The following is an 11,644-nucleotide window of genomic DNA, read 5'->3' on the forward strand; positions in this document are numbered from 1 at the left end:
GTTAAGCCCCACCTACTCATTCTAAAGTTGTTTGCTTTTTGATTGAGGCAATACAAAATAATAATAAAAGTTATACAATTACAAAAAGTATGGCTGTTTAGATGCATAAACATTTATAGTTATTGTAAATTGATCTTGAGGATGAAAATAAAATACATTTATTAAAGAGTTTCTACTTCTTTTAGTCTTTAGGAATCAGGATCATATGATGGAACAATGGAAAAAATATATAAAATGCAATATAATATTAGATAATCCAAAGCAATTTTAAATATAAAAGACGATACTTAACTTAACGTTTGGTCAATTAACGTTTGGTCAATACTGCATACCAAATATATTAAAGCTATATATATATATATATATATATATATATATATATATATATATATATATATATATATATATATATATATATATATATATATATATATATCAAACAGGGTTCTGTGGGCAGGAGATGGCACCTACCTGTATTCACTTAAAATGAAAAGCAAAGCTATGGTTTCTTTCTGGAACATCAGTAGCGTTGAAACACCAACATTACCACCTCATGTTTTTTACCTGCAGTCGGCTACAGCCGCAACACGAGCAGTGTGTCCCCACGCGGCTACGTCCCCAGCAGCACCCCCCAGCAGTCCAACTACAACACCGTCAGCAACAGCATGAACGGCTACGGGAACACAGGCATGCCCAACCTGGGCGTCCCAAGCTCACCGGGATTCCTCAACGGCTCCTCCGCCAACTCCCCCTACGGCAGTAAGTATCAAGGTAATTAACCCTCCCCTCCGCTCTATCTCTCTCTATCTCTCTCTTTCTGTCTCCCCCACCCACCTGTGCTCTCCTTCCTTTTTGACACTCCTCTGTTGTTTGTTTGTTTGTTAGTTTGTTTGTTTGTGTTTGTTTTTTTTGCTGTTTTTTTTTTGTTTCGGTTGATTCTTTTGGGAATGTGTGCTACTGGATAAAAGGAGGGGTGACTCTGGAGGCTGAACACCCAAAAAACAAGCCCAGTAATTCAACCAATCCAAAAATTACACCCTAACTGAGCAGGCCACAGTCAAAAAAAAAAAAAAAAAAAAAAAGAACAAAAAGAAAATGACAAACAATCAAATTAGAAAGACATCCAAAAAATGTCAAACATGCCAAACACACAAAATGCACAAAATGCACCAAATGTCCCTCAAAAGAGTCGATAAAAACACCTATTATCCAGAAAGTGGCCGAGGCAGGACATCTCATCGCCCATCCCAACCTCATTTTTTAATTTCGATTTATTTCCGTTCATCCAATTTTCTTCATTTTTTCAATCTGTTCTGTTTTTATTTTTATTTATTTTACAGCTGCAAAGACATGATCCAAGTTAAAAAATATATATATACAAAAAGAACCCCTCGCTCACATTCTCGTCCCTCCCTCGCGAAATTCCCATACCATATCCTCCATAATACCTACCATAATCATCTCCTCCCTCTTTTGTTTCCATCCCATGATTATGATTTGAAAAAGAGGCGAGGCCTGGCTCTCCCTGACTCTCGTCTATTAAGAGTTAAAAAAATACAAGTATAAGTTTTTAAAAATATATATATATTTATTTATATTAATTGTAATATTAAAATATTGAAAAAAAAAAAACAACTACGAAAAAAGTGGAACTCTCTCTGAGTGGTGACTATGTTTGCTTTATTGCAGTAGTTCCGTCGAGCCCTACCATGGCAGCCTCTTCGGTCAGCCTCTCTTCAAACTGTAGCAGTACACACGGCATTTTCTCATTCTCACCTGCCAATGTCATCTCTGCAGTGAAACAAAAGAGCGCCTTTGCCCCCGTTGTCAGGCCCCAAGCATCTCCACCTCCTTCTTGCACCAGTGCAAATGGCAATGGACTTCAAGGTGAGAGCCGCCTCCCTCCTTTTATGATGCCGCACAGCCGCCTCACCTGTTGGCTCACGCTAGCTTCCTCTCTCTCTTCCTGTCTCTCTCTGAAACCCAGAGAGGCTCAGACCCCATCCACTTTAACCCACCGCCATGCTGCTTCCTCCAACATGGCTGGCTTGTGTATGAATTATGTATCCTATGTATGTGTATGAGAGTGTGTGAGAGTGTGTGTTGTATGTGGACGACTGTATGAGAAGTGTAACCGATTGCTGGTTGAGTGGATGAATAGATGGATGGATGAAATGAAATGAAGTGAGTGTATGGATGAGTAAGTGGATGGATAGATGGATGGATAGATGGATGGATGGATGAGTTCAGGCGAGCACATTATGCATGCCAGCATGGAGCATGGGTGAGCATGTGTGACTTTATATGTGTTGGTTTATTTATCTAACATTAATGATTGAGGGAAGTCAAACGTCTCCTGAGATTCGAGACATCTCCTCTCGCTCTGACTTTTTGCGAAAGGCTTGGCACAGTCAAGAAGGTGTTCTTCCATGCCAGTTCATCCATATGACGACTTTACTCAACTCATTGCCTACTTTTACATTGAATATGAACTTACTGTAAGCTTTTATACAATTAAAATTATAGATAAATATGCTTCAAAGGGTTCTTTGAGAGATGCTATTGAAGAACAATGGGCTTGATTCATCAATATCTATTTTAAAGAGTTTTCTTCATGGGAAAAGACTATATGCAATTTTGTATTTTGAGCAATATGACAATATGTAATACAAAAAAAAAAAAAATCGAGAGCATAGAGCATATTGTGGATATTGTGGCAACATTTAAAGAACACTGACCAACTACACTTAAGTTGATTTTTTATTTACTACTTAATTAGATTTTTTTAAAAAGCACAGAAATACATTTAGATTATAATTCACTGTACTTAGTATCTGTATCAGTTTATTTATTTTTTTTTTTTGGGGGGGGGGGGGGGAATTTGAGAAATAACACATTTACCAATTGCCCATCACAAGTTCTTAGCTCTATTCTTATAATGATTGATCACATTGCCCTAATCTCAAATTAAACTAATCCCAAATAAGACAAATACTTCATGAAAACTGTGTGCAGTAAGTTTTGAGTTTTGAGAAGTGATTTGTAAAGTAAAGCAAAGTAATATAATATAATAAAGTACATTTTGCAATATAATAATGCATAAGTATGAAGAACATTTCAACTATTTTTTTTTTCCTATGGCATCTCTCAAATGCACTTTTTTTTAAACTCTTAGATTTTTTTTTAAACTCTTCGTTTTTAGGGTGTTAGAGTGTGTTTTATCATTATATTAATATTCATTGATATCATCCACTCCAGTTCCCTTTAACTGACCCCAGCCATGGTGCTGTAGGTCTGTCATGTCAGTGTAGTGTAATGTAATGAAATGTAATGGCTTGTGGATGAAAGATTCCCGTGTTCCCAGTCGTGAGAAAACACACATACATCAAAGTTCCCCTGATTTGCTATGAATATTGTAGCTGGTTAAAAATTCATGCTGTCCTACAGTAGTTAGGAAAAACGGTGCCTCTTACAGGGCGAGGGCATTAAGATTTCATAAAGGAGCACCGAGCTCTGGCTTCCCACACCAGCCAAGTAAGACATTGTTTTGACAAACATGGCATGTTCAGAAGCCACTCTGAATGCACTAACACAAAGAGAAAGAGAAAGAGAGAGAGAAAAAGAGAGAGAGAGTGAAAGAGAGAGAGAGAGAGCGCTCTCGAATCCTCGGCAGGACAGCGTCATTCAGCAAATTAACGACTTCCCGAGCCCGCTAAGTGCGCTCGTATTTGCTCTTCGTCAAGGCCGACTTGTTTGCTTTGAAAACATGTTTGAGCCATAGTGTGTGCATCCAAGATTAATAATGTTAGAGCTAATGAACTGGGAAATTAAAGTTCATGCTGCTACATGCATCCACTTATTAATATGTGGTTTGCAGAAATTAATGAGGAATGCCACGGCATCGGGTGCTTTGGCAAACTTAAAAGCACTTCAACCATGACTCTACAAATAAGTTGAAAGTAGCTAAAGGATGTTTTTTAAAGGATCTTTTATATTCTGAAAAAAATAAAATAAAATCCTGGCACTTCACTAGCCACCTAATTGTGGAAGTGAGTGAGTGGAGTTCATCAGTCTTAGACTTCGCTCTTTACCTCAGCAGGGCGAGGGCCAATATCACAGCCTTTTTCTATTTATTTGCTTTTTTTAATTGTTCCAAAAAAGAAATTGTAGTGTCAGTGAATTACAGTAGTGTTAGGTACATTCTGGAACACATATAGTGACACATGTATACTGTATATGTCTCCAAATTGGAATTTTACAAAGAAAATCCATATTACATCGCTATTCTTGATGTTTTGACTATTTTTGTTTGAGGAATGAACCAATAGAAATATGCCAAAACTACTTAAAAGTTTGCTCTACTCTACTTTTGTTAGCATTAGTAATCTTTTTAATTCATTTTTGGTCCCTTTTCATTCTGAAAAGAAAAATGTTTAGAAGAAAAAATAGTACTAAATTTAAGAGCATGTTTTAAGAGCTTTTCTTTTAGATTCTTGTCTAAAAGACATTGTCTTTCTTGTTAAAGATGGCATTACATGAGTTTTGTTCTATGATGTAAAGGTCCTGAACCTTACCGAATGAGAACATTTCATACTAAATTTGTTCTCAGAAAAAAATGTATGTATTCTTGAAGCAAGCCAGCAAATGGCTTGTTTCGTTTTCATTATTATCAGTGTTGGTGCTGCTAAAGCTAGAAATGATTGGAATTATTGTAACACCAATCAATCATACAATTGTACATATACAAAAAAGGGAGCCAAACTTTCAATAACTTTCTTAACTTTCAGTGGAAGTCTTAGTCAGTTAGTCATGTCACTCATTATGACATTTTCACAAAACATAAAGGGCAAGTGTGAGATATTCTGATAGAAGAGTTATTTTAGAGCATTTCTATTGGTTCGTTGAAAGTGAAAAAAAGGTACTTTTTTGTGCAACTTTGCTTTTTTTTACCATTAGTTATTGTTACCATGAAAAAAAAAATGCTTAGAAGAAAAAATACTTAGGGTACAAAATTCAAGTGCATGTTTTAGGAGCTTTTCTTTTAGATTCTTGTCTAAAAGAGATTGTATTCCTTACTAAACGTGTTATTTGATTGGACAGTTTTGTTCAAGCATGAGTTTAGTTCTATTATGTTTTATTAAACCTTAAAACATGGGAACATTTCATACTAAATTTGTTCTCAGTAAGACATGTATGTACACTTAAAAGCATATACAAAAAAGGGGCCAAACTTTCAATATCTTTCTTAAATTTCAATGGAAGTCATTTCAATGGAAGTCAGAGTTATTTTGTTAGTTAGTCATGTCATTCATCATGACATTTTTACAAAACATAAAGGGCAGCCAAGGGTAAAAACAACACGAGTGTGAGATATTCTGATAGAAGAGTTATTTTAATGCATTTCTATTGGTTCGTTGGAAGTGAAAAAAAGGTAAAAACCAAAGCTCTGGATTAGATGAAATGGCAGTAGAGTCTCTGGGCCGGTCGGAGAGTGGGCGACCCGGCCGTGTGACGTTAGCCGAAGCGACCGTGTTGTTTCTCAGCTGTCAGCGCGGCCAGTCCCCGGGGAGTCTGGCCTCTCTGATGGCCATTAACAAAACGCTAAGAGAAATCTCACACATGTGGGAGCGGGGATACTTTCTCCTCCAAATGTCAGAAAGCTCCTCCTTTAAAACGTTGAAGGCTTTCCGGCTTTCCGGCTTGTCTTGTTGGAAGAAGTGCATACACGCAAATGCCCACAACCCCCCATCAACCCCCACCAGCACCACCATCACCACCAACCCTACCTCCCCCACCATCCCCACTCCATCCATCCATCCATCCAACTCCACCAAACCAAAAGCCCTGTGGCCCCCGTCTCCAGCTCCACGCTCCAATCTCACAAACACATCTCACACTTTCGTTGACGGCGCCAAGCCCTCCTCAGTCAGAGTGTTTTGTGAAATGCAAGCGACACACTTCTGTGCTGTGTGCTTTCTTTGTCCTCTGGTGGTGTCTAGGGATATCCGGTGCTAAAATTTTTCTTCTTTTCTTTTCCCCTCTCTCTCTCTTTTTCTCTCTCCAGCTATGTCCGGACTGGTGGTCCCACCCATGTAAATTGCACTTCCACTTCCTGTAAAGCAGCAACGTCCACGAGATGAGCCTCGGGGTGCATCGCAAGAACAACGTTCTCCTGGAATCCGTGTCGTCGACCGCGAAGTAAATCAAGTCTAAATCAGAGGAAAACAAACAAACAACCAAGCAAACAAATGCGAGAAAGAAAAAAAAGAGAGACTTTGTTTCAAAGATTTTATTCAAACTAATATAAATTGACATGCAAGAAACTTTGTCATGAACGATTTAATTTTATCGACTGAATTTCTTGTCATATTTTCACATTTGTCAGTCTTGAAGAAAAAAAAGAAGAAAAAAAAACGGAAAAGAGACAAAAAAAAAAGCCTATTTTGTATAAAACATTTCTGGTTTGATCTTGGCTACGTCTAGTTCTTGCTATGTGTGGGGAGAAACTTTGTGGATATGCCATTTGATGAAAACACTGACTGAAATGTCTCTGAATGTTTCTTTTCAAACGATGCGCAGCCGTCGCACATCTCTGTAATGTGAAGTCATTTTCATTAGTTTTTATTTTTCGCTTTTGTTTTTTTTTTTTTTTCGTTTTTTTTGTTTTTTAGTTTTGTTTCTATTTGATTTGTGGTGAGAAAAAAGGGGGCCAAGTCAACACAGTGGAGCCAACAAACTGGAAAATATATAGCCTAAAATATATGATTTATAAAACACACACACACATGCACACACGCATACACACGTGCATATATACGCTTAATAAAAGCGAGTATGAAGGAACAGGGAGGAGCAGACAGAGGAGATATCACACATACTTCATCGGAAATGAACTTTGTAACTTATTGTAGGTAGAAATTGTAACTTTGATATCGCAAAAAGTCTTCTCTTGCCTTCGACAAGCACACTAAACCGAGACGAGACGCCACTGTCTGTTGGTTAAAAAGAGATAAAAAAAGAAAGAAAGAAAAATACTTCCACTGCTAAAGCTTCCTGTAAAGCAAGTGTGATCTGCAATGTTTTTCAACTTTTTGCTAGCACTGTATACTATTGCATTCTTAGGCTACTGTGGAGTCTGTTTCTTGTACCAGAAAGTTGTCCTTTTACTTCTAGCTCCTTATTCCCTAATGTGTTTTGTATGTGGTTATACAATTGTAGACTTTTGTGATTTTGCCAAAGTTGTAGCTAAATATTTATACACTTGTCTTGAATTTTCCAGATCCACTTAAATATTTAGTACAGAGTTTTATTCCTACTAAAAAAAACGGCTAGGAGTAAAATAGTCTTATACATTGCAACACTTTCACACAAACACTTGCGGTCACTAAGGGGTTTTTTGTAACATATCAATTATAAATATTGTATTTATCTTTGAAATTTTGTATATTGCTTTCCATCCTTTTTATTTGATCTCGTATGTAATGTTTATCATGGCCGATATTGTGATGCGGAACACAGAAAGTTATGATGCCAAGACCCATTCGCGCTTTTTCTATCATTATTTTTATTTTGTTTTATTTTAATTTTTTGTATCAATAGATACAATGCAATGTCTATACACTTTATTCGTAATTCAGATGTTTTGCTTCATCATCAGAGCAAACGGTCTGTTTTGTCCATTTCTTTCTTTCTTTTCATTTAAGTTTTTTGTTGGGTCGTCGTTTGTCATTTTGAGGAACAGTCAAATCCATTGTTTATTTTTATATTAATTTTTTAAGTTATCTGAACAGATACCTGTTTTTTTTTTTTTTTGTTTTGGAATAAAAGCTGTTTGTTGTATAGTCAAATAAAATTGTTTGTGTCACATGGCTGTAATAATATTAGTAGAAAAACATGCATGTCAAGCAGCCCCAGGGGGGAAAGATTCAATTGTGGTTGTAAATTTTGTTTTTTGTAGAATGTAAAAAGTCATTTTTACCTGCCACCCATGACTTTGCCACATAGCTCAACCGTGTTTACAGGGAACAAAAAGACAAAAAAAAAAAAAAGACAAAAAAAGGATAAAAAAAAATCTGGAATGGAAACGTACGTACGTACGTCAGTCACCAATGTTTGTTAAAATATGTCAGAAAATAATGTGCTCTGTCAAAAAGGCTTCAGAGTGAATCTCTCGAGAGTAACATTTCTGCTGTTTTAATGACGACCATTCACCACAATGCCAATCATTACTCCATTCAAATGATCAATGGTGTAAAAAGCACAAGCATTTTTTACTAAAATAAAAAATAATTATTGTGACCCCTCATCTTTTTTGGACTATTTTGTCGGTTTCTTTTTCTTTCGGCGTTTTATTTTTTTACATTGAATTTGCTGTACTCCCTGAAGTAAGACTTAAAAACTAATGAAAAACAAACAAACAAAAAAAAAACATAATAAAAAGTTCGATTTTTGTATCGTATATGAAGAGCCGGGATTAAGATGTTCTATATTGTACATGCCATTTTGTAATTATTCCATGATACAGTAGCACAGTAGCTAATCATCATCATCATCATCATCATCATCATTATTATTATCATAATAGAACAAAAAAAAATAAATAATCAGTTCACACCATTCCTTCCCCATCTCTCCCCGAACAGAAAAAAAAATGATTTTGATTTTCTAGTTGTGCCAAAATCAGCAGATTTAAACACGATTATTTCTATTCATATTTTTTTTCTCTCTTTTTTTTTTCTTTCCTTTGCACTTAACACTTTGTAAAATCTCCTGTTGTCCTGCTAAGTAGTCTGTTTCAAACCAAAAGGGATGTTCCCTCTTGGCGATCTGCACACAAGTTTCCTTTAGCAGCGGGAAGCAAGGGCAGCTGTAGAAGGGAATAAGTGATGAATGTGCAATGCATTTGCTTTGTGATAGCTCAACAAAGCTTAGCAAAGTGGAGGAGCTGGGGAAGTCACCTTGAAAGTGAGAGGAACCCAAGGTTACATGAAGTGCATTTGTGAATATCATCATTTCTGCAATCTGTTTTTTTTTTTTTGTGTGTTTTAGGCTAATTAGACCATGCACTCCATGTTTTGTTACCATTAGTCTGAAGAAGTCACTAAATGGTAGAACGACTCTGTAAGGGAAAATACTATTTTTGTTTCATGTATACATTTTTTTATGTTTATGTCAACATTTCTACATTTTACTGTACAAAGATGTTCATTTTACACAATATTTAATTAAAGTATTTCTTGTCTGTGACCAGTTTCTCCCTGCAATCTTAATTTTATGACTTTAAGAAGTGCACATGAATAAAGAGGACCTTAAAAATCATCAATTTAACGTTTGTTTAGATGAAAAATAAAAAAGCAAAACCTGCGAAAAAAATATATAAAAATATATGAAATATATAAAATTAAATACAACTTTTAATGTTTGCATTTCGTACAAACTAAGTCCCACATAAAAGTGAAACCGCAATAAAAGCATGAACATCTTTTTTATGCTTGATATCAACAAATCAAAACTCCCAACAACCTAAATAATTCAGGAACGTATTCACAATATCATTGTCTAGATGAGAACTAGACATTCAAATAATTAGTTTTTCAGGAGAAGGAACATATTCTTGACATATTCAATAAAAATCAAAGCAAAAAATGAATAAATTTGCGACCATCCCAACTGGTTCAACCATCTTGAAACATCACTAAAATATGAAAAGCAGCCAAAAGTAAAAACAACAAATTTGGAGATGTTTTAAGATGTTCAAACAAAGGAAAGGAAAGAGATATAATCAGATATAATTTTGTAGATGTTCTAGCAGAGAAAAAAAAAGAAACTCTCACACATTGCTACACATTTTTATACTCAGCAAATTAAGTTTTAATTCAGAAATCCTTAAAACCAAGCTGAGATGTTTACAATAAAGTAAATAATCCAATTGTTTATGCATTGTTCATGCATATATATATAGTGTACCAAATGGAGATGTTCTAATATGTTCCAGTTGATGAGTTTATAAGATATTCTAATGGTTGAAAATGAACTACTGGCTTGTCTTTTGTGAGAAAAAAGAGAGAGAAAATCCATTTGTCAGCTCGGCCTCAGTCTAATAGCCGGAATGGTAACCAGCCAGGCCAGGCTAGGCTAAGCTAAGCTAAGCTAAGCTAATGCTAAGCTAAAGCAAGCTAAGCTACCCCAGCCATGGCTCTGCAGGTGCAGTTAGCTAACCCTAGCTAACACCACCCAGCGAACAGACAGAAATGCTCGCAAATGTGTAGCTTTCACATAAATACGACTCCACAGAGCAGAAGAGGAGAGTTTACGCTAACATTGGTGGTGTTGGTCTGTATAAACCATATGCTGCTTTGTAGCTACAGTTCTGTTACAGTTCACTTGTTGTGAAACTACTTTTTGGCGGTATTAAAGCATAGTTATTATCAATTTTTTGAGGTTCTTTGATGTTTTTTTCTCATTTATTATGTAAGAGAAAAATGTATAAAAGCAATACACACTCCCTCTTGTGTTCTATGGCTTAATTGAACTCACAACCTTAAACCAATGCTTCCATATCAACGTTGATTTACTTCTCCAAGTCAACACCAAATCCAACATTGATTCAAAGTTGAATTACCAGCTGGAAGGATACAACAAATCAAACCAGCAGATCATTGGCTGTGATCTGGAATCTGGACCATGAATTGATTATGAAGCTCTGTCTGAAACTCCAGAGCAGTTTATGTGTGTAAATCAGTATCTGGGTTCTGATCCAGAGCAGACTGAGCTCTGGCCCGGTGCTTGTTGTGGCGCTGAGCTTGTTGCGGCGCTGGCCGAGGCACTTAGGGCCGGGTGTTTTGGGGTGAGCTGGTCACACAAGGCTTTCATCTTCCACTCCTGTGAATTCCTGGAAGAAAATGTGAGTCTCAGGAGGGAGCAGTCCTGCTCAGCCCACTGATCCCTGAAGAACAACTGCCATTTCGCTCCGGACGCTCGTCCGCGCCGGCCGTCCCTGACTCGCGCCTGATAGCATCTCGCCAGAAATTCCACGGTAGGAACTCACGGGTTGTGGTAAGTGCTAAGAATAAAAAAAATAAAAAATAAAAAACAGAAGGTACTTTCCATCAGCATTAACAAGCTGCCATTAGTACCATTAGTAGAGCAGGAGAATCTCTTTAAATTTCTCTCTTATAAAGACAATTTTCAATAAAATATAGGAGCCAAACTGTGGAATTATTTTATCCATTTGCCAGAAAATGTTCATCTGTAAAACATTACTAAGGCAATTGATTGACCATTCATAGATATAGATATCTGCATGTGAAGAAACGATTCTGTACTAACCTGCCCATTACCCAGCAGACTCTCTTTTAAAATTAATTTTATTTAAATGAAACAAAGTGGAAGAAAAGTGCTTAAAAATAAAGTAAAAAGACAAACAGAAGGTAGGTTCCATCAGCATTAACAAGCCACCAGTAGTACCATTAGTAGAACAGGAGAAGTTGTTCAAATTTCACTCTTGTAGAGTCAATGTTCGATAAAATATAGGAGACAAACTGTGGAATGATTTTAACCATTTGCCAGAAATTTTTCATCTGTTAAACATCATAAAATATGTTTGATAAATGTTTTGTCATCATTCTTTTTTTGTATAAACATT

The 11,644-nt window shown here is 36.2% G+C and overlaps 1 protein-coding gene across 19 annotated transcripts in view; it reads left to right on the forward strand.

Moving 5' to 3' along the window:
- ebf3a (EBF transcription factor 3a) overlaps nucleotides 1-9,246 on the forward strand; it is a 140,513-nt gene extending 131,267 nt beyond the window's left edge. For 5 of the 19 annotated variants that reach the window (XM_022669083.2, XM_022669084.2, XM_022669085.2 and 2 more), the window contains exons 15-17: nucleotides 571-771; nucleotides 1,690-1,887; nucleotides 6,065-9,246. In XM_022669083.2, coding sequence (XP_022524804.1) covers nucleotides 571-771; nucleotides 1,690-1,887; nucleotides 6,065-6,096 — 431 coding nt within the window. In that variant the 3' untranslated portion in view covers nucleotides 6,097-9,246. The remainder of the gene's footprint in view (nucleotides 1-570; nucleotides 772-1,689; nucleotides 1,888-6,064) is intronic. The other 14 variants (XM_022669086.2, XM_022669087.2, XM_022669088.2 and 11 more) reach the window with 5 other exon arrangements.
- The last annotated feature ends 2,398 nt before the right edge of the window (nucleotides 9,247-11,644 follow it).

Source organism: Astyanax mexicanus, chromosome 15, assembly GCF_023375975.1.
Source record: "Astyanax mexicanus isolate ESR-SI-001 chromosome 15, AstMex3_surface, whole genome shotgun sequence".
NCBI lineage: Eukaryota > Metazoa > Chordata > Actinopteri > Characiformes > Acestrorhamphidae > Astyanax > Astyanax mexicanus.